General features: G+C 46.1%; 1 protein-coding gene across 3 annotated transcripts in view; it reads left to right on the forward strand.

The window, feature by feature from the left end:
• The first annotated feature begins 200 nt into the window (after positions 1-200).
• Positions 201-24,565, forward strand: part of LOC148533739 (cytochrome P450 2K1-like) — a 103,322-nt gene continuing 78,957 nt past the window's right edge. For all 3 annotated transcript variants that reach the window (XM_088467326.1, XM_088467328.1, XM_088467329.1), the window contains exon 1: positions 201-383. In XM_088467326.1, the coding sequence (XP_088323452.1) occupies positions 201-383 (183 nt within the window). The remainder of the gene's footprint in view (positions 384-24,565) is intronic.

Below are 24,565 nucleotides of genomic sequence, written 5' to 3' on the forward strand. Positions count from 1 at the left end.
AATAGTATTACTTCGCACTGCACCTGCATGCAACTGTGGTGATTTATTATATCAAGAAATAAACTGTAGGTGGATGTTTTTCAATAAAATAGAATGTTTTCAATATGTTTGGTCAGCTGACCAGTGTAACATACTGAACTTGTGTATCACAGAGGCCAACAGAATTCTTCATGTTTATTCGTTCTAGGTTTGCTGACATCATGTTTATTATTGATCCAGTGACGATTCTCCTACTAATATTGATTTGCCTGATTTTGCTAACTATTTTTCATGGCTCAAAAGAGAAACTTTACCAAAACTTTCCACCTGGACCAAAACCATTACCGATCATTGGAAATATGCACATAATGAATATGAAGAAGCCACACAAAACCTTCATGAAGGTATAAAAGTACTATTTGTTTTATCAATACGTAATACACAAGAGATATTAGTATATGTGTATATCTGTTATTAATATATGTATAAAGAGTGAGTTTCTCAATGTAACCTGTATCAAAGCACTGAACTTGTTTCTTGACAAACACCAGACAATACAGACAACATCCCTGTGACAATATACAATACAGAGAGTATCTGTGACCATCTTACAATGCACAAGGTATCCTAGTAAAGGTATGTAGTCAGGAAGCCGGTGGTGGCTTCCCGATTGTCAAATCCCAGCATAGGATTAATGATAGGCATCAAAATCCCAACGCCTATCATTATCTACCCGCCGAAATCCCGACGCCCAGCATACCGAATGAAGGTAAGCTAGACGGCGGGTGCTGACAGCCGCCAGGGGGGGGAGGGTTAGGTTAGGGGCTCCCGAGGGGAGCTTATGGTTAGGCACCCCCCGGGAGGGTTAAGGTTAGGCTAGGGGAAGGGGGTGGTTAGGGTTAGGCACCCCCGGGGGGAGGTTAGGGTTAGGCACCCTCCCGGTATGGTTAGGTTTAGGGTGCGGGGAGGGGGAGATAGGTTTAGGCACTTACAGGGGGGAGGTTAGGGTCATGCACTAGGGGGGAGGTTAGGGTTAGGAATCCCTAAAAGTGGGTTATGGTTAGGGGGGAGAGCGTTAGGCCTAGTGAAAAAACATACCTGTCGGGATCTGCTGTTGCCGGTGTTCCGGCATCGGAATTTCCCACATACCGATTCCCTAGAAACAACCATGCAATACAGAGATCACCATGGTGACTGTTATACAATGCATAGAGAATCCTAGTGACTGTTATGCAATACAAAGAGCATTCTTATAATATAATATATCACTACACAAAGCATCCCAGTGACAACTCTATATTACAGAGAGCTTCCTACTGTGTATAATATGGAGAGGATCAAAGTGACTGAGATACAATGCAGGTAACATCTACTGTAAATAACCACCATGCAATAAAAAATATTCTAGAAACAAAATACATTGCAGAGCATCCATACAATCCCCAAAACATCCCAGTGACTGCCATAAAACACAGAGGATCCCAGTAACAACTCTCGCATTGAATGAAGAGGAGGGGCCAAAAGATAATGTGGATGTAGGGGCCATCTTCTGTTTCAACAGACTGCATCGCCTATAAATGGGTGACATATAGAGTATTTTATCCAGTGGGTATACCCCTCCTGCATGCAGGCCCAGCGACGGGGGGGGGGGGGTCTAAGGGTACACCTGTACCAGGCCTCCCGGTCCAGAGGGACCCCGAGGTACACAGTGCACAAAATGGGGCAGCGGGCTCACTGCTCCAGTGGGTGCAGCGCAATCGCTGCTAGGATCCATACTGACCACCACGCCACCGTGCATCTCATTTCTAGCTTGGCCCGGGGTCTGGGCATCGCTTGGAGCTCAGATGCGACCCGGGCTGGGCGTGACTGTGCAGTTGGCAATGCGGCGGCGTGACATCATAGGTCACGTCGCCGACACTGCACATCATCTGGTACAGCTGCAACTGTCACTGAAAGGTTGCTGCTAGATCCTAGTTGGAGAAGGGACCTCTCTGACGTCACAACCACATGACCATTACAGAAGGGCTGGACTGCTGCAGTGTTACCATCCACATGGGCATAGAGGGAATAATTTTTTGTGGCGAGCGTAGCGAGCCACCATGCCCGAAGCGTGGCGAGCCCCGTGAGGGGCCACTTCTGAGGAAGGTGGATGGGGCTGAGGATGTTAATGAGGGCTGAGGATGGTGAGGGGGCTGAGGGCTGACAAAGGTGATGAGGGGCTGAGGACGGCAGGGTGCAGACACCATCCCTCCTACCCCTGAGGCATCCACAGAACTGTCAACAAGAAGACCTTGGAAGAGACGGCAGACAAGAACTACCACCTGTGTGGCATTTCTTTCAATTAACATTTTCATGCTTCACATAGTACACATGCAGGGGAGGGATGTGCGGGTGTGGGGTCGAAGGTGGTGGGGTTGGAAGTGGTGATGAGTAAGTGTGGCCCCCAGAGAGATCAGTGTACGGGGCCCCAAGATTTCTGTTGCCGACCCTGCCTGCATGGCCTATGTATAGGGCAGTATGAAGTACTATATAGTGTGGGCACAGACCAGTTGCCTATCTCTCAGGCAGTGCATATTTTGACCACGACCATTTCCAGAGCATACAATAGGGGTCTGGCACACATGCCAGCCTGACTCTCAGGGATAGACATAGCCCTAGATTAACTGTAAATCTTTAAACATTGAAGAATGCCCTATGAACTGCTTCACCAGCTTGTCCAGAAGCAGAAGAAATTATTTATTATTATTATAAAATTTTATTTATAGGGCGCCACACGTGGTCCGCAGCACCGTACATGCAGTAAAGGGTACACAGAACATTACATTACAATACAGTAACCAACTTATAAACAGAGCAAATATTATTATTATTATTATTATTATTATTATTATTATTAACACTGCTACTACTAATAATAATGTTATTTAAATATCACTTTATTCCAAATATGAGTAAATGTGCTTTACATTTACATTTTAAAAAACACAAGATGGAAGATAAAATAGACTACAAAAAAAAAGCTAAGCCATTTATTTTCACTGTATTTTTATTTTTTTTAAAGACTGAAGGTGCATTTGTGAAATGTTTCAGTAAACAGGTGAGTTTTGAGTGTTTTTGAAGGTTCTAGAGTGGAGACCTCTCACACTGCGAGGAAGCAAATTTAAACGAGTTGGAGCAGCAAAGCTAAAAGCTCTACCCCCAAATTAATTAAGGGAGATTCTAGGTACTGCTAATAGTACTTCAACCTACAGATAGCAGTAAGTGGGGCAGTAAGGAATCAAAAGCTGCTTCAGGTACCTTGGACCCTGATTATGTAGTGCTAAATCTGCATACATACACAACGATTTTGTTACCAACGATTTTCTGTCAGATTATCTGTCAGATTTTTTAAAGTGTTATGAACAATTTTTTTGAACTACAAATGATTTTTGCATATTCCCTTAATGAAAATCGTTGAGTTTAAGAATACTGACTTTAAACCTCTATACGCTCCTGCCTATACCTTCTAAAAACCTGCCTATACCTTCTAAAATTGACGATATTTGCGTACGCAGTCATACAGTAAAATAAAGACCTTAGACCTTGAACATGTGTTTCCAAAGCACAAAGTATTATTTCAAGCAAAGTACAGTTAGTTACACACTGTGATCTAAGTACAATTTAGCGCAAAGATATTATACAGACCCAAGATACAGTTATACATATGCACGTGCTCTGGGACCAGATTCCAGCATCAGCAAGAAACCTCCATCAACAGCATCAGCATGAAGACTGAAGACTGGGGTCAGAACACACATATTTATACCCCCACAGAAATAGACTACACAATAGAGAGGTTCATTGCGATCCCATTGGTTCCCTATCACGGTGCTTCTGTTACAGGGCATTTAACAGGTTGATTGAAATGGACACAGGCCAGCCTCCGACAGCTGGTTATCTCCATTTTCCCGCTTCATGCAAATCTAGGCTGTTGGTTTTACAAAGTACATTTTGGTGCTTTAATTTTCTACGGTCCATAAGTTGAGAATGCATGTTGCGATCTTCACACTGATTATACCGGGAAGCTGTTGAGAAAGTGGAGATCAGTATAACACCAAACATGGCTTACTTATCATGTATTAAACCAAATCAAAGCAATACCCCTGTCTTGGAATCAAGAGTTTTTGCCACATCACAGGTTCAGGCTCCCACAGGAAAATCGTTTGTGGCCCCGGAATTAAGAAAGCGGCTTCTCACTTGGGCACATTCCTCTCGCTTCGCAGGGCACTCAGGCATTCGGAAGACCTTGGAGTTCCTGAAAATACACTATTGGTGGCCTTCTATGAAAGCAGATATAATGGAGTTCATCTCTTCCTGCTCCTCCTGTGCCCAGCATAAATCATCACGACAAGCTCCAGCTGGGGAATTGTTTCCACTACCTACTTCATCACGTCCATGGATGCATCTCTCCATAGATTTCGTCACAGACCTGCCAGTCTCTCAAGGATTCAATACTATCTGGTTTGTGATAGATCGATTCTCTAAGATGGTCCACTATATACCTTTGAAGAAGTTACCTTCTGCTCCTGACGTGGCACATTTGTTCGTTCAACACTTATTTCGTCTTCATGGCCTTCCTGACAAAATAGTCTCTGACCGTGGTGTGCAGTTTACTGCAAAATTCTGGAGAGCTTTGTGTTCTATTCTTCAAGTGAAGTTAAACTTTTCCACGGCCTACCATCCGCAAAGCAACGGCTCCACCGAGAGAGTTAATCAAGATCTAGAGACTTTCTTAAGAATCTTTATGACATCTTCCCAGGACAATTGGGCTGCCTTGCTGCCATGGGCCGAGTTTGCACATAATGCTTCCTACCACTCGTCAACTAACCAAACACCAGTTCAGGTTGTTTATGGCCTTCTTCCTCGTGTTCCCGAATTCCGAAGCCTGCCTGTTTTTGATGTTCCGGCCGTGGAGGACACGGTGCAGAATTTTGCTGCTATCTGGGCTCAAGTATGGTCTGATTTGCTGAAGGCATCCTCTCGCTATAAGACCCAGGCCGATAAGAAGCGTAGAATAGTTCCACGCATGCAAGTTGGAAACCAGGTTTGGTTGTCCACCCGGAATCTTCGTCTACGAGTTCCTTCAATGAAATTTGCACCCCGCTTCATTTGTCCCTTCATCATAACAGAAGTCATTAAACTAGTGGCCTATTTTTACTGTTACCCCCTTACCTAAAAATTCCTAATTCCTTCCATGTTTCCTTATTAAAGCCCCTGGTTCTTAATAGGTTCCATAATGCTCTACCTGCTTCTCCTTGAGTCCAGACGAGAGAGGAGTTGAGTTTGAGGTTGCCCAGGTCTTGGACTCTCGTCTACGCAGAGGTTATTTACAGTATTTGCTGGATTGGAAAGGTTACGGTCCAGAGGAATGTTGCTGGACCGATGCTCGTGATGTCCACGCTCCCACGCTCATCAGGAGATTTCATTCTGCCCATCCGGAGAAGCCTGGTGAGTGTCCTGAGGCCACCCCAAAAGGGGGGGTACTGTCACGGCCAGGGTATTTCAGCATGGTGCTATGCGGGTGTTACGTGTGAGGTCGTTGTGGTGCGGGCTGTCTGGTGGCGGAGCTGGTGTCTGGCGGCGGGGCTTTGGCTGCGTGCGTTGTTGTGCGGGCCTTTTGTCAATCTGCGCTGGTAAGGCCTGGCTGTGTCTCTGTTCCATTTGGCATGGGCGCCGCCATTTTGACTTCTGGCCATGTGATGCGGCTGGCCAATCCTGGTGAGTCACATGTTCCCTCCGGCCAGTAACAGCACGGCATGGGGTATTTAGGAAGGTTCAGTGCCTTCTTTCTTTGCAGTGCAACGTGTATCTCAGCCTAGCTGAGAGGGAGTTCTCTGTGCTTATCCTGTTCCTGTGAAATTCGCTGTCTGCCAGTCTGCCTGTCAGCTCCTAGCTTCCGCTGGACTACCCCGCTTCCTCCACCACCCTTGCCCATACCTGAGTGCCTGAGCCTGCTGACATCCTGCTCATTTGCCTTAGTTCACTACCTGCATACCTGGCTTTATTTTCCTGCATCACTACCTGCATACCTGGTTGATTATTCCAGTCTCACTACCTGCACACCTGGACAGTTCTAATTGTTTCTACTTGGACATTAACCCATTACTCCCACCACAGAACTGTAGTGCATGTTTATATATAGCTGGACTTTTATTTACTGCCATATTTTATATCTACTCAAGCACGTATTAAAAAACCTAATTTTATATTCAAACCCGCTTCTGTGATCGCTCCTGCTACCACCCCGGGTCCACAAACAACCCAGAACATAACAGTTTGCACTAGCCCCATGGATCCGGCCACGGATCAGGAGTCAGGAGTGGATTTTTCCGGTGCATTTCTGGTCATTTAGAAAATCTGGAAAACATGCAGCATCAGATGGCTCAATTCCTGCAAGAGATGTCTAAGCGACAGGATAGTTTTCAAACTTCCTTTTCTACCCCTGGAGTACCAGCAACTACATCCGCATCAGCGTCTGGGTATACAGAAGGCAGATCATCTCCACGCTTACATCTTCCTTTACCAAGTAAATTTAGCGGCAACCCTAAACTCTGCCGAGGATTCCTAAATCAGTGTGACATACATTTTACCCTGCAGCCTGACAACTTTCTAACTGAAATAACTAAAGTGGCTTATATAGTCTCTCTGTTATCCGGCCAGGCCTTGGAATGGGCTTCCGCACTCTTGGAGTGCTCAGATCCGCTGCTGGATAATTACGCAGGCTTTGTGTCATCCTTCAGGAGGATTTTCGATAAACCTGGGTGTACTGTATCAGCATCATAAAACATCATGACACTGAGACAAGGGGTCCGTCCTGTCAGTCAATATGCCGTGCAATTTCAAATTTTAGCATCAGAGCTCAAATGGATTGAGGAAGCCCTCACCTCTGCCTTCGGGCATGGGTTGTCAGACTGACTAAAGGATGATCTAGTCACTCGAGAGCTTCCTACTAATCTGAATGACATGATTTCGTTGTGTATCAAAGTTGACCTACGCTTCAGGGAACATCAGGCTGAAAAACACTGGACTGACCAGCAAAGGTCATTTGCCCCCTCCATTTCTACCCGTCCCATTCCTTTTCCTACTGAAGAGGAGCCTATGCAGGTGAATCATACACACCTCTCCAAAGAAGAACGTCAGAGAAGAATGCAAAAGAACCTCTGTCTGTACTGCAGAGAGTCCGGTCACCTGCTGATCTCCTGCCCCCGTAAACCGGGAAATGCCAAATCCTAACTGACCCTGGAGACATGAAGTTAGGAGTTATGAGCCCGTCTCCAAAAATTAAAGATTTCACGATTACCCTAGCTTTGGATCTTAAACCCAAACCTGTCTTTGCTACTGCTCTACTTGACTCGGGAACAGCTGGAATTTTCATAGCGTCTAGGTTCATAGATAAATTTCAGATTCCTTGTTTGTCTCTCAACCATGCCATCTCTCTGACCTCTATAGACGGACACCCTCTAATTAACGGGATAGTCACCAAGGAGACTCAAACAGTATTGGTCCGAATTGGGGCACTTCAATCTGAGTCCTTAAAATTCCTGGTGATATCAGAGGCCTCTCAAGAAATTATTCTTGGTCTACCCTGGTTGCGTCAACATAATCCCAGGATAGATTGGAGTTCTGTGCAGATTCTGTCTTGGGGTATGGACTGTCAGAAATCCTGTCTTCCAAAAATTCGACCTGTAAGAAAGACAGTTCCATTAGTTTCTTCTGCCATTCCCAAGGAATATAAGATGTTCGCTGACGTGTTCTCTGAGCAGCAAGCAAATATCTTACCTACTCATAGGGAATGGGACTGTCCAATTGATTTGATACCTGATAAGATAACACCTCGTGGTCGTACCTATCCGCTGTCCTTACCTGAGACTCAAGCCATGACCGAGTACATCCGGGACAACCTGGCAAAGGGGTTCATTCGCTCCTCTACGTCACCTGCCGGAGCTATGATTTTCTTCGTTGGCAAGAAGGACGGTGGTTTAAGACCATGTATCGATTATTGAGGCCTTAATGACATTACTTTAAAGAATCGATACCCTCTTCCCCTGATTACTGAGTTGTTTGATAGGGTCAAGGGCTCAGTAATTTTTTCTAAATTAGATCTGAAAGGGGCTTACAATCTCATTCGTATTCGAGCTGGCGATGAATGGAAGCCCGCTTTTAATACCAGAGATGGACATTTTGAATATTTAGTAATGCCTTTTGGATTGTGCAATGCCCCTGCTGTCTTTCAGAGTTTTGTTAATGAGATTTTCCGGGACCTGTTATATGTTTCAGTTGTTGTCTATCTGGATGATATACTGATTTTTTTCATCCTCTGTAGCTAAACATCATGAACATGTTAAAGAAGTTTTGACCTGTTTGAGAGAGAACCACCTTTACTGCAAACTGGAGAAGTGTGTCTTTGGAGTGCCCAGTGTACCTTTTCTCGGCAATATAATTTCTGGTACAAGTTTGGAAATGGACCCGAAGAAGGTACAAGCAATTCTGGATTGGACCCGACCTCAGACACTGAAAGCCATCCAGAGATTGTTGGGCTTTGCCAATTATTATAGACGCTTCATTAAGGGATTTTCTACATTGCTGGCTCCCATTACAGCCTTGACCCGCAAAGGTGCTAATCCTGCCCTATGGTCACCTGAGGCAGAGTCTGCTTTTCATCTTCTAAAACAGGCCTTTATCTCAGCACCTGTTCTTCGACAACCAGATCTGGACAGGCCTTTTTTGTTGGAAGTAGACGCATCATATGAAGCTGTGGGAGCAGTCCTGTCTCAACGTTATGAGGACAATCGAGTCCATCCTTGTGGGTTCTTTTCTAAAAAATTCTCACCTGCCGAAAGGAACTACACCATAGGTGAGCAAGAACTACTAGCTGTAAAGTTGGCGTTGAAGGAATGGAGATATTTGCTAGAAGGCGCCAAGATTCCTTTTACTGTATTTATGGACCATAGAAATCTCCTATTTCTCAAAAACCATCAATGTGTGAGTCCTCGTTTGGCCCGCTGGGCAATATTCTTTGCCAGGTTTCAGTTCACCCTGACCTTCCGGTCTGGAGCACTTAATCAGAAGGCTGATCGAGATCTCTCCTCTGTGATGATCAATCTGAAAATCAAAGCAATACCCCTGTCTTGGAATCAAGAGTTTTCGCCACATTACAGGTTCAGGCTCCCACAGGAAAATCGTTTGTGGCCCCGGAATTAAGAAAGCGGCTTCTCACTTGGGCACATTCCTCTCGCTTCGCAGGGCACTCAGGCATTCGGAAGACCTTGGAGTTCCTGAAAATACACTATTGGTGGCCTTCTATGAAAGCAGATATAATGGAGTTCATCTCTTCCTGCTCCTCCTGTGCCCAGCATAAATCATCACGACAAGCTCCAGCTGGGGAATTGTTTCCACTACCTACTTCATCACGTCCATGGACGCATCTCTCCATAGATTTCGTCACAGACCTGCCAGTCTCTCAAGGATTCAATACTATCTGGTTTGTGATAGATCGATTCTCTAAGATGGTCCACTATATACCTTTGAAGAAGTTACCTTCTGCTCCTGACGTGGCACATTTGTTCGTTCAACACATATTTCGTCTTCATGGCCTTCCTGACAAAATAGTCTCTGACCATGGTGTGCAGTTTACTGCAAAATTCTGGAGAGCTTTGTGTTCTATTCTTCAAGTGAAGTTAAACTTTTCCATGGCCTACCATCCGCAAAGCAACGGCTCCACCGAGAGAGTTAATCAAGATCTAGAGACTTTCTTAAGAATCTTTATGACATCTTCCCAGGACAATTGGGCTGCCTTGCTGCCATGGGCCGAGTTTGCACATAATGCTTCCTACCACTCGTCAACTAACCAAACACCAGTTCAGGTTGTTTATGGCCTTCTTCCTCGTGTTCCCGAATTCCGAAGCCTGCCTGTTTTTGATGTTCCGGCCGTGGAGGACACGGTGCGGAATTTTGCTGCTATCTGGGCTCAAGTATGGTCTGATTTGCTGAAGGCATCCTCTCGCTATAAGACCCAGGCCGATAAGAAGCGTAGAATAGTTCCACGCATGCAAGTTGGAAACCAGGTTTGGTTGTCCACCCGGAATCTTCATCTACGAGTTCCTTCAATGAAATTTGCACCCCGCTTCATTTGTCCCTTCATCATAACAGAAGTCATTAAACTAGTGGCCTATTTTTACTGTTACCCCCATACCTAAAAATTCCTAATTCCTTCCATGTTTCCTTATTAAAGCCCCTGGTTCTTAATAGGTTCCATAATGCTCTACCTGCTTCTCCTTGAGTCCAGACGAGAGAGGAGTTGAGTTTGAGGTTGCCCAGGTCTTGGACTCTCGTCTACGCAGAGGTTATTTACAGTATTTGCTGGACTGGAAAGGTTACAGTCCAGAGGAATGTTGCTGGACCGATGCTCGTGATGTCCACGCTCCCACGCTCATCAGGAGATTTCATTCTGCCCATCTGGAGATGCCTGGTGAGTGTCCTGAGGCCACCCCAAAACAGGGGGTACTGTCACGGCCAGGGTATTTCAGCATGGTGCTATGCGGGTGTTACGTGTGAGGTCGTTGTGGAGTGGGCTGTCTGGTGGCGGAGCTGGTGTCTGGCGGCGGGGCTTTGGCTGCGCGCGTTGTTGTGCGGGCCTTTTGTCAATCTGCGCTGGTAAGGCCTGGCTGTGTCTCTGTTCCGTTTGGCATGGGCGCCGCCATTTTGACTTCTGGCCATGTGATGCGGCTGGCCAATCCTGGTGAGTCACATGTTCCCTCCGGCCAGTAACAGCATGGCATGGGGTATTTAGGAAGGTTCAGTGCCTTCTTTCTTTGCCAGTGCAACGTGTATCTCAGCCTAGCTGAGAGGGAGTTCTCTGTGCTTATCCTGTTCCTGTGAAATTCGCTGTCTGCCAGTCTGCCTGTCAGCTCCTAGCTTCCGCTGGACTACCCCGCTTCCTCCACCACCCTTGCCCATACCTGAGTGCCTGAGCCTGCTGACATCCTGCTCATTTGCCTTAGTTCACTACCTGCATACCTGGCTTTATTTTCCTGCATCCCTACCTGCATACCTGGTTGATTATTCCAGTCTCACTACCTGCACACCTGGACAGTTCTAATTGTTTCTACTTGGACATTAACCCATTTCTCCCACCACAGAACTCTAGTGCACGTTTATATATACCTGGACTTTTATTTACTGCCATATTTTATGTCTACTCAAGCACGTATTAAAAAAACTATTTTTATATTCAAACCCGCTTCTGTGATCGCTCTTGCTACCACCCCGGGTCCACAAACAACCCAGAACATAACAACTCCATTTTATAGTCAGTTGGTATACACTCCCTCTTGGTGCTTGGTTATTTCTTTAAATCCAGATGTTTACCTATGCTTGCGATCATTTCCTGGACCCACTCCCCTAGACCTGAGAACCACTTCGCTGGGTTCAACCATGAAACCCATTCCTCTACCTTATCCTCTACTTCAGCCACTGAAGCATTATGGTTCTTCCGAAATTCCCATTTTAGCTGCAGAATTTCATCCATCTTCTGATCTATCACCTCCTTGGGGTTGCTGGTATCAATGGTGACATAGGTGCAACACTTCACTCTAAATTGGGTGGCCAAAGTTACACAGTACCCTCCAGTGACAGCGGTTAAATAATTTAACACTAACCTGTGTTGCACCAGTTCTTTCTTGTATGCTTGCAATTCCCTACCTGTATACCTGAAGGTGTCATCATACATCTCGGCGATATTATCTATCACTTTAGCAAGGTCCTGAATATATCTAAAATTTAATGTACCACGAGCGATCCTGGTGGGATCCAGTGCTACTAAAACTTGAAAGCCAGTTGTCTCACTAATTAACTGAGTGGCTTTATGCACATCACCAGGTATCATATTTATTTTGTCTCTGTGTTCATACTGTGTGTGAAGATATAGTGATGGCGTGTTTTTATGAATACCAAGCATTTCACTATGTGTAAGGGTCATAATTTCTGGAAGTAGTCTTCCAAAATAACATAACAATTACGGTACTAAGATTGGTCAGACACTCCCCTGATTTGGCTTAGCACTCCTCCTCCTGACTCCACTCCATCAGCACTGCCATCAGCACCCATCTCCTCTATCGGTCCTCCATCACAGAAACTGGGTATCCCCAAACAGATCACCACAACAGAAACTCTTTTAACCCTCCCAGAACAGGCTCGCATTCCACAGGTTCACGTTATCTGCCTCGACTCCGCCCCATATCTCCACCGGTTGGTTGACCTTTCTACAGTGAGTGGAATGGACCCAGGTTTCTCTCTCGGCCACCTTCAGCAACACCTGATACGGACCTTCCCAACGATCAGTCAAACAACTGATCTAAAAAAATTAACCTCATTATCATATTTCCACATGAGGCTGCCTGTTAAACTGTATCTCAAAGGGGGACAGATAAAAAGACAGTCTAGGATGATCTTGATATTAATACCCATCACCTTACACATGTTCTGGAAGACGTCACCTGTGAAATGAGTACCCCTATCACTTTTAATAATTCTAGGGATATCGTATCTGCATACAAATTCCTGCAATTAAATCCTGTTATTAATTGCTACTGCTCTAGGTAGTGTCTCAGCCCCTGGGTTTGGACAGTTTCCCAAGTACTTGACCTTAGCCTGCCATGGCTGCAATTTGTCCTTAGCAACCTTGCGTCCTGTGTGTGAGAGATGAAACACAACAGTTTAGTATCATTTAAAAATGGTATAAATGAAACAGGGCATAACAATAAATGATCCACATATTGTATCAGAGCACAGATCTATTGGCAGGTTGGAAAGATTGTAAACAGTCATATAAGGCCTGGGAGAAGATACTGGGGTTGTCTATGACCCCATGGTACACTCATGTCCATGTGTAGTGTACACCTCCCCCTAGGTGAGATTGGGTATCAGTTACATCAATTACCATTACCAGTTTTTCCCTAGTACTTCCCATCAACCTGTCTATCTGCAGACCACAAGTATGACCCAACTCCTAACGTTGGCTCCCACTCTCCAATAAAGCATTAATGGCCACAATTGGAGCAGGTGCCTGTTGGAGGTTTCCTGTATTCTGTGTATATCCCTTATGAGGGTATACAGGTACTGTCTGGTTTGGGAGTCCTACATTCTTCACTTTGCAGTACTTAGGTGTCCCACTTGGTTGCAGTTAAAACATTTTTGTGGGCGGGGTGGAGGAAAGGATTGTTGCGGGGGTTGAGCAGGAGGGAAAGGTGCTGGGTATGGGTAAGGATATTGAGGGAAAGGATATTGGGGGGGTATGGAGTTTGTGGGTAGTATGGGACTTGTGGCTGTGTGTGATAAGTGGGGTAGGGCTGTGTTTGCAGTGGTGTGGGATTGGTGAGGACGTGTAACTGTTCAGGTGCAGGTGTGTGGGTGCAGGTGTGTCTGCTGGCTGTGATGTTACCATCATTCCTTCTAGAGCTTGAATACTGACAGCCATTAGTTTCTCCCTCTGGGTCTCTCTCTTCTTTGAGATGTTTTTGTCATGTTCTATGGCGGATTCTATGAGGGTATCTATTGTGACTCCCCTCCAGCCAGGCTGTGAAGTCTGAACCCGGGTCTTTAAATCTTCTTTAAGGCCATCCATGAGTATAGTGACAATCATTCCCCTGTGGTGAGTGCTATCTTTAATATCTTCTAACCCAGTGTACTGGGTGATAGCCTGCAGAGCCCGGTCGCAATAATCTTCTGCAGATTCACTCTCTTTTTGTTTTATGGTGAAAATTTTGTTCCAGTTAACTACTACTGGAAAATATATACCCAATTGAGTTACAATGCGGGAAATGTTACCTTGGTTTACTTGGTCTGTTAAGGGAACGTCACCATCCAATACACAATCCGTGATAAATTTTGTCACATCAATATTGCGTGGTAGACAGGCCCTTAACACCACTCGCCAATCTTTATTGGTTGGCTCGTGAGAACTACCCAAATTTCTCAAAAATCTTTGACATTTGGCTAGTTCCTTTTTGGGATCGGGGAAATCATTCATGATGGAATTTAGCTCTGCTCTTGTCCAAGGACAATGCATTACCACATCCCTTGTGGGCACTACTCCGTTTGCGTCCGCATTCCCATTCGGAACAGTGATTGTCCGGATGGGATGCAGACCAGCTGCAATGCTACCTTTGACCTTATTACCTGGCTGGAGGTTTGTAATGGCAGACAAGACAATAGGCTCATTATCCACATCATAAACATTTTCTTTATGGTTACTTAAGAGAGGGCACAAATTACTTGTTACATTTTTATGTTTTTTTTCAATAACTGTACCTGCACCCCCATCTACATAAGGTGGTGATGGCGCACGTGAACTACTGGCAATACCTTCTGCAACACTACCGTGCTGCACGTGCGCGCTGTTTTGAGGCTCGTACATATTGCAATCTAGTGCCGCGGGTGTATTTTCTGGTAATTCGTTCGCAATGCTAGTTTGCGTCGCTCCACATTTTTAAACCATGCATCCGCTTCATGCTGCCACAATTTTAAACATTCGTAATATTTTACCTTTTTCACTCGAGAATGTACCAAACAGATGTGAGCTTGGACATTATTCAATATCTCCTTATTAAAACTACCAATTCTAGGAAACGGTCTAACACTCTTCCTCATCATATTAAACCATAAATCACAATACCTGGTTGCATTGGCATCGTACTTAATATGAATAATATGTTGTGCTGACCCAAGTGGCGCTTCCAACAGCAGCAAATCATTTAACATCTCTACCGTTTGCTTGGCCCCCATCCTGGGAGAACCCTAAGTTTTTCAATAAAGATTTAAACTGGTGAAAGACAGTCTAGATACTCTCACTTACATATGGAAGTTATTTCTAGATGCTCCCACTCACCTATAGAAGAAATTTCTAGATGCTCCCACTCACCTACGAAAGAAATTTCTACATGCTCTCACTCACCTATGGAAGAAATTTCTAGATGCTCCCACTCACCTATTATCTCTCAGTTTACAATCACAAGTTTCCAGTGCAGCTTAATTACAATGCTCCAGTAACCCAACCTAATTACTAAACACTGCAATCACACTGAGAGCCAGTCCCTACAACAAAGACAACATGTACACCTGCTGATGTGTATAGAATGGTAGCTACTACCGAGCAGCTAGGCTAACTCCTGCACCTAACCCTTAAGGATCATACAATACCCTTAACATTTAGGACCCGTGTTATACCCTAAACAAATACTCACAATCACACACTCTTTTCCTGCACAGAAAAATACTTGTTAACCCAGTTATTGGCAACAATTGATAATGTAACCTCAACGGCTTTGTTTAAACACGTGGCAGCATAACCGGAAGTACGTATACGCTATTGTGCTACTAGCCGCATACACAATAATGTGACTACTACACAACCGTATGATTTACCCTTAGCTGTGTATGCAAAAGTGCATCTCTACTGTGTGCGCAAAAATGCGACTCAGCCGCGTACACAATACTGCGGCACCCCTCTTTAGCATGAACTTCTATCAACAAAGGAAAACAAACTTTTTCCTTTCTTGTCCCTAGATTCTGGTCAGTGTACCTTGACTCACACAATAACGGGTAGCGATCTCTCAGCATCGAGTGGTTGCAGGTAAACTGCGTGTGGCAACTATCCACCCTTTGGTAAGATATCGATAACCATATGTTTATCGTGTGAATAGGTAAGTGACCTCACTCTACAAGCCCCCAACTAAGGATACTGACTTTAAACTTCTATACGCTCCTGCCTCCTTTTATAAAACCTGCCTATACCTTCTAAAATTGATGCTATTTGCGTACGCAGTCATACAGTAAAGTAAAGACCTTAGACCATGAACATGTTTTTCCAAAGCACAAAGTATTATTTCAAGCAAACTACAGTTAGTTACATACTGTGATCTAAGTACAAATTAGCGCAAAGAAATTATACAGACCCAAGATACAGTTACACATATGCACGCACTCTGGGACCAGATTCCGGCATCAGCAAGAAACTTCCATCAACAGCATTAGCATGTAGACTGAAGACTGGGGTCAGAATACACATATTTATACCCCCACAGAAATAGACTACACAATAGAGAGGTTCGTTGCGATCCCATTGGTTCCCTATCACGGTGCTTCTGTTACAGGACATTTAACAGGTTGATTGAAATGGATACAGACCAGCCTCCGACAGCTGGTTATCTCTGTTTTCCCGCCTCATGCAAATCTAGGCTGTTGGTTTTACAAAGTACATTTTGGTGCTTTAACTTTCTATGGTCCATAAGTTGAGAATGCATGTTGCGTTCTTCACACCGATGATACCGGGAAGCTGTTGAGAAAGTGCAGATCAGTATAACACCAAACACGGCTTACTTATCATGTATTAAACCTAAGATACCAAATAACCTTTATTTCACAGCGTTAATACTAAATTAATAAAACTTTACTTTTTACCTTTAAACTATGGAACTTTTTACGTGAATGTGCAGTGTGTGAGTGTTAGGGGTTTGGGAAAAGACGCTGGTTAACTTGGGGCAGATGCGTACGCACAAAGCTAATAAACAGCGTTTGCATGCGGGGTATTATGCATTTGCTAATGTGTGACATGTTAAAAGCGCAACTGTGTGTATTAATGTGTGTATGTGGTATGGTAAAATATGCGATCACCTGATGCTAATAATAGCATCGCCATATGTACTTAAGTGTGAGTTTAGCTAAAATGGTGCTGGGCAGCCATTCGCAAAATGGCATCTTGCAGATCTCATTTTCAAGATGGTGTCTTGCGGCCAGTCGCAAGATGGTGTAGTTTCAATCTAATTTTAAGCTGATCTTGTCTCAGCCATTTATCCAGCTTTGACAAGTTGAGAAGTCTGATTGACCTACAAACTACAAACGTGAACGCACATAATAATAATCGTTCATCATTTGACTCAGAAAGTGAACGATTTTTCAAGCGATTATCATTAAACGATATCATTTAATGATAATCATTCAAAAAATCATTGTGTGTGTATGCAGCTTTAGAAAGTGAGGAAGCCAGTGAGGGGAGTAGAGAATGGGTGTTACATGGCAGGAACAGTGCTAATTAGTTAGCAGCCTGCAGGCCCACCAAGAGCCGTGGTGGGCCCTCGTAACAGGGGGCATGGCCAAATCGTGGGAGGCGTGGCCATGTCCCCTTTGAAAAAAAAAAAAAAAAAGATTTTCAGCTACTTGCTGGCATGGGGGATGCTCTGAGCCCCCTTTGTCCCGTGCAAAGCCAGAGGGGATGCAATCAGTGTGATCGCTCCCCCCCACAGGCATAGGAGACTGCTGTGGCTGCTGCTCAGCAGCCACTAGCAGTCTCCCACTGCAGCTCAGCACATGTAGGCTGCTGTGAGGGAGGGTGGGGGGGCGGCGTCAGAACCGGGCCCCCACCGGCACCCTCAGGATGCCCGTGCCTGGGCAATTTGTACCTGCCCCCCCCCCCTCTCGGTGCCCCTGGCAGCCTGGCAGCTGCATTTTGTATCAGCTGCAAGCAGTGTAATTCTTTTGCTGGGGGACTCAGGTCTGTGAGCATTGCAGTTGTCCAAGCATGATTGTCTAAAGAAATGAAGTTCTTGCTTGTCCCTCAGATGAATGAATGAGGATATTTGATAATGGCTGATTTCTGATGTTTAAGTGTCACATTATGATTCAGGACAGGATTGTCACAACTCTCGGATGGTTATGGATGCGGCCCATATTAGGGAGTTGGCTATACCTATGCCTGAGGCGCGGAGTCTAATGTGCCGGCAGTATTCACCAGGGACCCTTGCAAGAAGGTATGTACTTAGCTGCATCTGACACACAGGTTGCGGCCCTCAGGATAGGTTCCCTTATACGGGTGCTGGTAAACTCAGGACGCAGCGGAGGACACGTATTGCTTAGTCGACAGACCGGGTCAGAACCAAACGGACTAGACGGTACCAGGGAGCAGGTGTAAACAGGTCACAGGGGATAGCCGAGGTCAAAACCAGATGTCAGATGCAGTACCAGGGGGCAGGTGAAATTAGGGACACAAAACAAAGCCAAGGTCAGAAACAGGTAATGGAACAACACAGGAATGCTGGAGTATGGTAAGTGAGCCTATACTCTGGCACCTATGTGCTGTCAGAGACTCCCTCATATAGGAAGGACTTGAAATTTCGCGCCAAACGTTAATCACTTGGTGCATCTGCCCCTTTAAATCTTGGACAGGATGGCGCACGCTCTCCTAAGAGAGCCACAGCCACCTTTTACAGCCACTGGGGGGAGCCAGAAGCGTCAGCAGCGGGCTGTCACAGATGGTGTTAGTGAGTTACCTATCTCAGGTGATGAACTGGAAACACTGGAGGCCGGCTGGACTGGAACCATGGGAAACATGAATAGCTCTTTTAATATAGGAATTGGGTAGCAGTGAGAACTGCCTTTGATGATGAGTGACTGGAACTGGAAACTAGCAACGTTGGAGTGAGATCAGAAGGAACTTGGGGGGACCGGAATGGGACATGCAGGTAGGCTGACTGAGCTGGTCGGGGTACCAGTAGATGAGCTTGCAGATGAATGGTAGTGGGGAAGCTACTTGTTGTGGCTTGGGAAGCCGTGGGTAGACGTTGGTAGCTGGGTAGCTACGTGGAGAGGCTGGATAGCCGTGGGTAGATGCTGGTAGCTGGGTGGCTACGTGGAGTGGCTGGATAGCCATGGGTAGACGCTGGTAGCTGGGTGGCTACATGGAGCGGCTGGATAGCCGTGGGACTTGGTGCGGCCTGGGTGCCATGTGGAGAAGCTGGTAGCGTGGAAGCTACTTGGAGCGGTCTGGGAGCCATACGTGAGAGATGGCAGCGTGGAAGCTACTTGGTGTGGCCTGGGAGCCCTGTGGAGAAGCTGGTAGCGTGGAAGCTACTTGGAGCGGCCTGGGAGCCGTACGTGAGAGATGGTAACTTGGAAACTACTTGGTGCGGACTCGGAGCCGTGTGGAGAAGCTGGTAGCATGTAAGCTACTTGGAGTGGCCTGGGAGCCGTAGGTGAGAGATGGTAGCGTGGAAGCTACTTTGTGCAGCCTGGGAGCCGTGTGGAGAATCTGGTAGTGTGGAAGCTACTTGGAGTGGCCTGGGAGCCGTACGTGAGAGACGATAGCGTGGAAGCTACTTGGTGCGGCCTGGGAGCCGCGTGGAGAAGCTGATAGCGTGGATAGCTGAACGCAGCAGGCTTACGAATAACACTGGTCTAGGAACCAGCAGGAGCCTGGGACATACTGGTACTCAGAGGTACAGCTATAGCACAAATAGTACACCAAGGGATGTAACAAGATGTTCAAGCACTGAGTGCTATTAGAGGAGGATCTATATACCTAGAGTCTGGCAGCGATTGGTGGATACAGACAGGTGGTCTGGCAGTGGCATTCAGAGTGGAGCAAGGCACAACATGCTGAGGGGGTAATCATCTCTGCAGCCCTTGAGAAACAGGACCACACCTGTGATTCCAATTAAGACTAGCAATGCTCACAGACAGGGCAGAGTCCAGGTGATAATCAGTGTGGGGAGGAGAGCAGTCTGCACACACAGGGTTGTCACAGCCAGCATGATTCAGTCAGAGCAGATCTCCCAGGGGAATTACAAACACAAATCCATGGAGCAGCTGGCAGAGGTAAGTCTCAAAAGGTAAAAACTAGCCAGGATTGTGACAGTACCCCCCTCTTCATGGGTGGACTCCGAACACCCAAACAAATACATAGGAGAACATGAAAAAATTAGACACCCCGGAAACTGAAGAACTTTCTTCCAAACATGACATTACAGGAGCTTCAAACATAGGGACACCATCTCTCTTGAAACATCTCTTTAGACGTCTTCTAAATTCTTACATTTATTGGGATACCAGGAGTGGAAATTCTTCAAAGGGGATGATTCAAGACCTTCGTCAATTCTTCTTTCTGCTGCAAGAACGTTTTGTGCCAGCCAATGGACATGGGACCTCTGGTAACTCCCGTGGAAATACATGACTGGAAAGGACAGGGTCAAATGACAGATGGTTTTCAGGGAATGGAGAATTATCATATGCAGGATCGAGTTCAGACTCCGAGTCAGTATCTAAAGGTTAAAGGTAAAATGGAAGGTTTAGTAGGACTTGACCAATGATAGGACTCCTGGGAGGAACTAAGCGAAATATAACCATTTTTGATGGTTTTCTGGGAGGTACCACAGTATGAAGAGGACAAGGAGGTGGATGCACATCTAATGTTCAGGGATGCCAATTCTATAGCACCACTCTTCTTGGATGCTTCGAATTCAGCACGTTGGCCCTTGAAAACTTGACCTTGTTCGGATTTCAGGGAAGTGGAGGACTCAGCAGAGGATGATTCCTTAGTAGAACCAACAGACTGCTTGGACTGATTTTCAGAACTGAGAATTTCACTAGAATTTTGGTTGACAGGTTTAAGAGCAGACTCTTTAATAACAGCTTCACTGAAAGTTTTTATACTTAGAAGCTCAGGATCTTTTGACTCGATGAAAGGGTTGGCCCAGTCCAATGCCTTACCTCTAAAGGAAGTGAAAAGGAATTTAGTAAAGTTGGTAGGAGTGATACCACAAGCTGGATCTGCTTCCATGATTGCAGCATAATACTTCAGTAATGCAAAGTATTGCGATAAGTCCCCATCGAAGTATATGCATCCAGGAGTATCCAATGAAGTTTGTGTGTTCGAAGGTTGTGAAGTTGATAGCTGTTCGGTACTTGGACTAACTAAAGGAACTGGAAGGAGTTCTGAGGAGCCAGAGACAGCAGCTTCAACAATCGAGGCTGAGAACAGACTACCGGAACTGTCATCCTCTGGACCGGTATTAGCAGGAGACGTTGAACAGGAACCAGGATCAGATTTTGTAGTACAAGACTCTTCTCCCTGATAGCTGGCACTTGAAACCCCCCCTGAGGCATGAGACTTGAGACCCCCTCCTGGGGTGCGAGACTTGAGACCCTCTCCTGGGGTGCAAAACTTGAGACCCCCTCCTGGGGTGCGCGACTTGAGACCCCCTCCTGAGGTGTGAAACTTGAGACCCCTCCTGGGGTGCGAGACTTGAGACCCCCTCCTGGGGTGCGAGACTTGAGACCCCCTCCTGGGGTATGAGACTTGAGATCCCCTTCTTGAATGAGGGACTTGAATTCCCCTCCTGGGGAATAGCACTAGAAACCCCATCCTGGGGTATGAGACTTGAGACCCCCTCCTGGGTGCAAGACTTGAGACCCCCGCCTGGGGTGTGAGACTGGAGGCCCCCTCCTGGGGTACGAGACTTGAGACCCCCTCCTGGGGTGTGAGACTTGAGACCCCCCCTGGGGTGCAAGACTTGAGACCCCCTTCAGGGGTACGAGACTTGAAACCCCCTCCTGGGGTACGAGACTTGAAACCCCCTCCTGGGGTACGAGACTTGAAATCACCTCCTGGGGTGCGATACTTGAGGCCCCTTCCTGTGGTGCAAGACTTGAGACCCCCTCCTGGGGTATAATTCTTGTAACCCTCTCCTGGGATGAGAGACTTAAGGTCCCCTCCTGGAGAACAGAACTTGACACCCTGTTGGAGTATGGGACCCAAAATCCCCTTCTGGGGAAGCTGACTCGACTTTTCCTTTTGGGGTATGGAACATGAACCCCCCTTTTGGTATGCGAGGACAGAGACTTCCTCCTGGGGTGAGTGACTCAAAACCCCTTCTTGGGTTACGAGACTTGAGGACCCTCCTGGGGTTGAGACTCTGGAGACCCCTCCTGGGGTTGCCAACTGGAGTCCCCTACCAGGGCAGGCAGAATCCGGGTTGGGGCCAGAACAGGCAGAATCCGGGATGGGACTGGAACAGGCAGAATCCGGGATGGACCTGGAACAGGCAGAATCCGGGCTGGGACCGGAACAGGCAGAATCCGGGCTGGGACCGGAACAGGCAGAATCCGGGCTGGGACCAGAACAGGCAGAATCCGGGCTGGGACCGGAACAGGCAGAATCCGGGATGGGACCGGAACAGGCAGAATCCGGGACGGGACCGGAACAGGCAGAATCCGGGATGGGACCGGAACAGGCATTGAGACGTTGACACATTGTTATACTGCTGGAATTGCAAAGGGGACAGCCTTTGATAAAGTGGTCAGAAGCTCCACAATAGCGACAGAGATGTAAATCTTTACGCCGCTGGCATTCAGCCACAGAGAGTTTGGAGCGCGGGTAACTTTGATATCTCACTTTACTTGGCATGGAACAATCTTTGGTTCTTAGAGATTCCAAGACAGAGTTTTTAGTTGAGACAGATGTAGCTCTAAGAAATTCAGGAATGATGTGAAAGATTTTGCTGAGTAGAGCCTGTAGCTGTTCCAGCAGTTGATGGAAAGTAGTTAGGGGTTCAGGCAAGATTTGGGTATCATCTAGCCGGTTAGTCAGAATTTGCAAAAGCTGTAGTACTGTACTTGATGCTGTACCGCCTCCTGTGAATCCAAACAAGTGATTAGGTTACGGAAAGCACTTGATCCAGGATTAGGTGCTTGATCCGCCACCATCGTTAGGCTTGAACATACTGTCACAGATGGTGTTAGTGAGTTACCTGTCTCAGGTGATGAACTGGAAACACTGGAGGCCGGCTGGACTGTCACATTACCCCCTCCTCTAGGTATGGGTACCGAACACCCCAGAAATGGCTTGCCAGGGAACTTTTGATGGAATTTCTGGAGAAGTCGGGGAGCATGAATATCTGAGGCCTTAATCCAACAGCGCTCTTCCGGACCATATACTTTCCAGTCTACCAAGAATTGGACTATGCCACGGGACATCCTGGAGTCTAAAAGCTGATGGAGGATCACAGGATTTTGAAAATCTATTCAGAACCAGTGGTTTCAAAAGGGAGACGTGAAAAACATTCGGAACCTTAAGCGTGCCTGGAAGTTTTAAACGATAAGCCATAGAATTTAACGCTTGGAGAATCTGAAAAGGTCCAATAAACCTGGTAGCAAACTTCATTGTAGGTACCTTCAAACATAAATTTTTGGTTGACAGCCAAACTCTGTCACACAGACACAGTAAAGGAACCTTCCTCCTCCTGTCTGCCACCATCTTGTATCGTGAAGATGCTCTGCACAAGTTCTTCTTAACGTCCCTCCAGATATTTAACTGTATCACGGACAACTAGAAGATCTATCGAGTCAAAGACTGGTAATTCTGGTAATGCAGGCTGTAACCCATACTGTATGAAGAATGGAGAATGACCCGCTGACTCATGAAACAAGTTGTTATGAGCAAATTCAGCCCAAGGAAGTAAAGAAACCCAATCATCCTGATTAGCTGACACATACATGCAAATTCATTTTTCCAAATCTTGATTTACTTGTTCCGTCTGACCGTTACTCTGAGGATGATAGGCCGATGAAAAGCTTAGTTTGAACCCAAAACTTTTACATAATGCTTTTCAAAATTTGGAAGTAAATTTCACCCCACGATCTGACACAATGTTTTTTTTAAATCCATGCAACCGAAAAATCTCTTTTATAAAAGTCTCTGCTAACTTGGGAGCCGAATGTAGTCCTTTTAATGGAACAAAATGTGCAGCTTTGGAAAACCTGTCCACAACTACTCAGATGGTAGTAAATCCTTGATGAGAAGGCAAATCTGTCACAAAGTCCATCAAAATGTGGTTCCAAAGATGATCAGGCACTGGTAGTGGAAGCAGAGGTCCTGATGGCATCTGCGGTGGAACTTTATGCTGAGCACAAATGTGACAAGCTGCCACAAAGTCCTTCACATCCCACCGGACAGTTGGCCACCAATAATTCCTGAGAATTAGCTCTAAAGTTTTCCTTATGCCTGCATGGCCTGTGAAGCACGATGAAGGCGCCCACTGAAGTAACCTAGACCGGAACTTAGAAGCTATAAAAGTCTTTCCCCTTGGGATTTTGACCCGGTTGGTAACTGCCACAAAACACGCAGGGTCCAGAATTGGTTGGTCTTCTTTCACCTCTACCTCAGCGGTGTTGAATGCTCGGAATAGTGCATCAGCATTGACGTTCTTATTACCTGGCCGGTAGGTAATCACTAAATTAAACTGATCAAAAAACAATGACCACCTGGACTGATGGTAATTTAGGCAGTGAGCTGTTTTAAGATACGTCAAATTTTTATGGTCGGTATAGACTGTCACTGGAAACTTCGCTCCTTCTAACAAGTAACGCCACTCTTGAGTGGGCCAACTTGATGGCTAATAGTTCTTTATCCCCAACAGCATAATTCCTTTCTGGTGCAGAGAACTTCCTGGTGAAGAACCCACAAGAATACCACTTGCCCACATCATCCTTCTGTGACAGTACTGCTCCAACACCAACCATGGAGGCATCCACATCCAGGAAAAAAGCTTGTTCACAATTTGGCTGCCTAAGAATGGGTGCTGAAAGGAAACACTGCTTTAAACTGAGGAAAGCGTCTTCTGCCTCAGGAGGCCACACAACGAGTGTCTTGACCCTTTTTGGTAAAAGCAGTGATGGGAGCTGCGATGGACGAGTAGTTCCTGATGAGTTGGCGGTAAAAATT

This window comes from Taudactylus pleione, unplaced genomic scaffold, assembly GCF_031769625.1.
Source record: "Taudactylus pleione unplaced genomic scaffold, aTauple2 ptg000070l, whole genome shotgun sequence".
Lineage (NCBI taxonomy): Eukaryota > Metazoa > Chordata > Amphibia > Anura > Myobatrachidae > Taudactylus > Taudactylus pleione.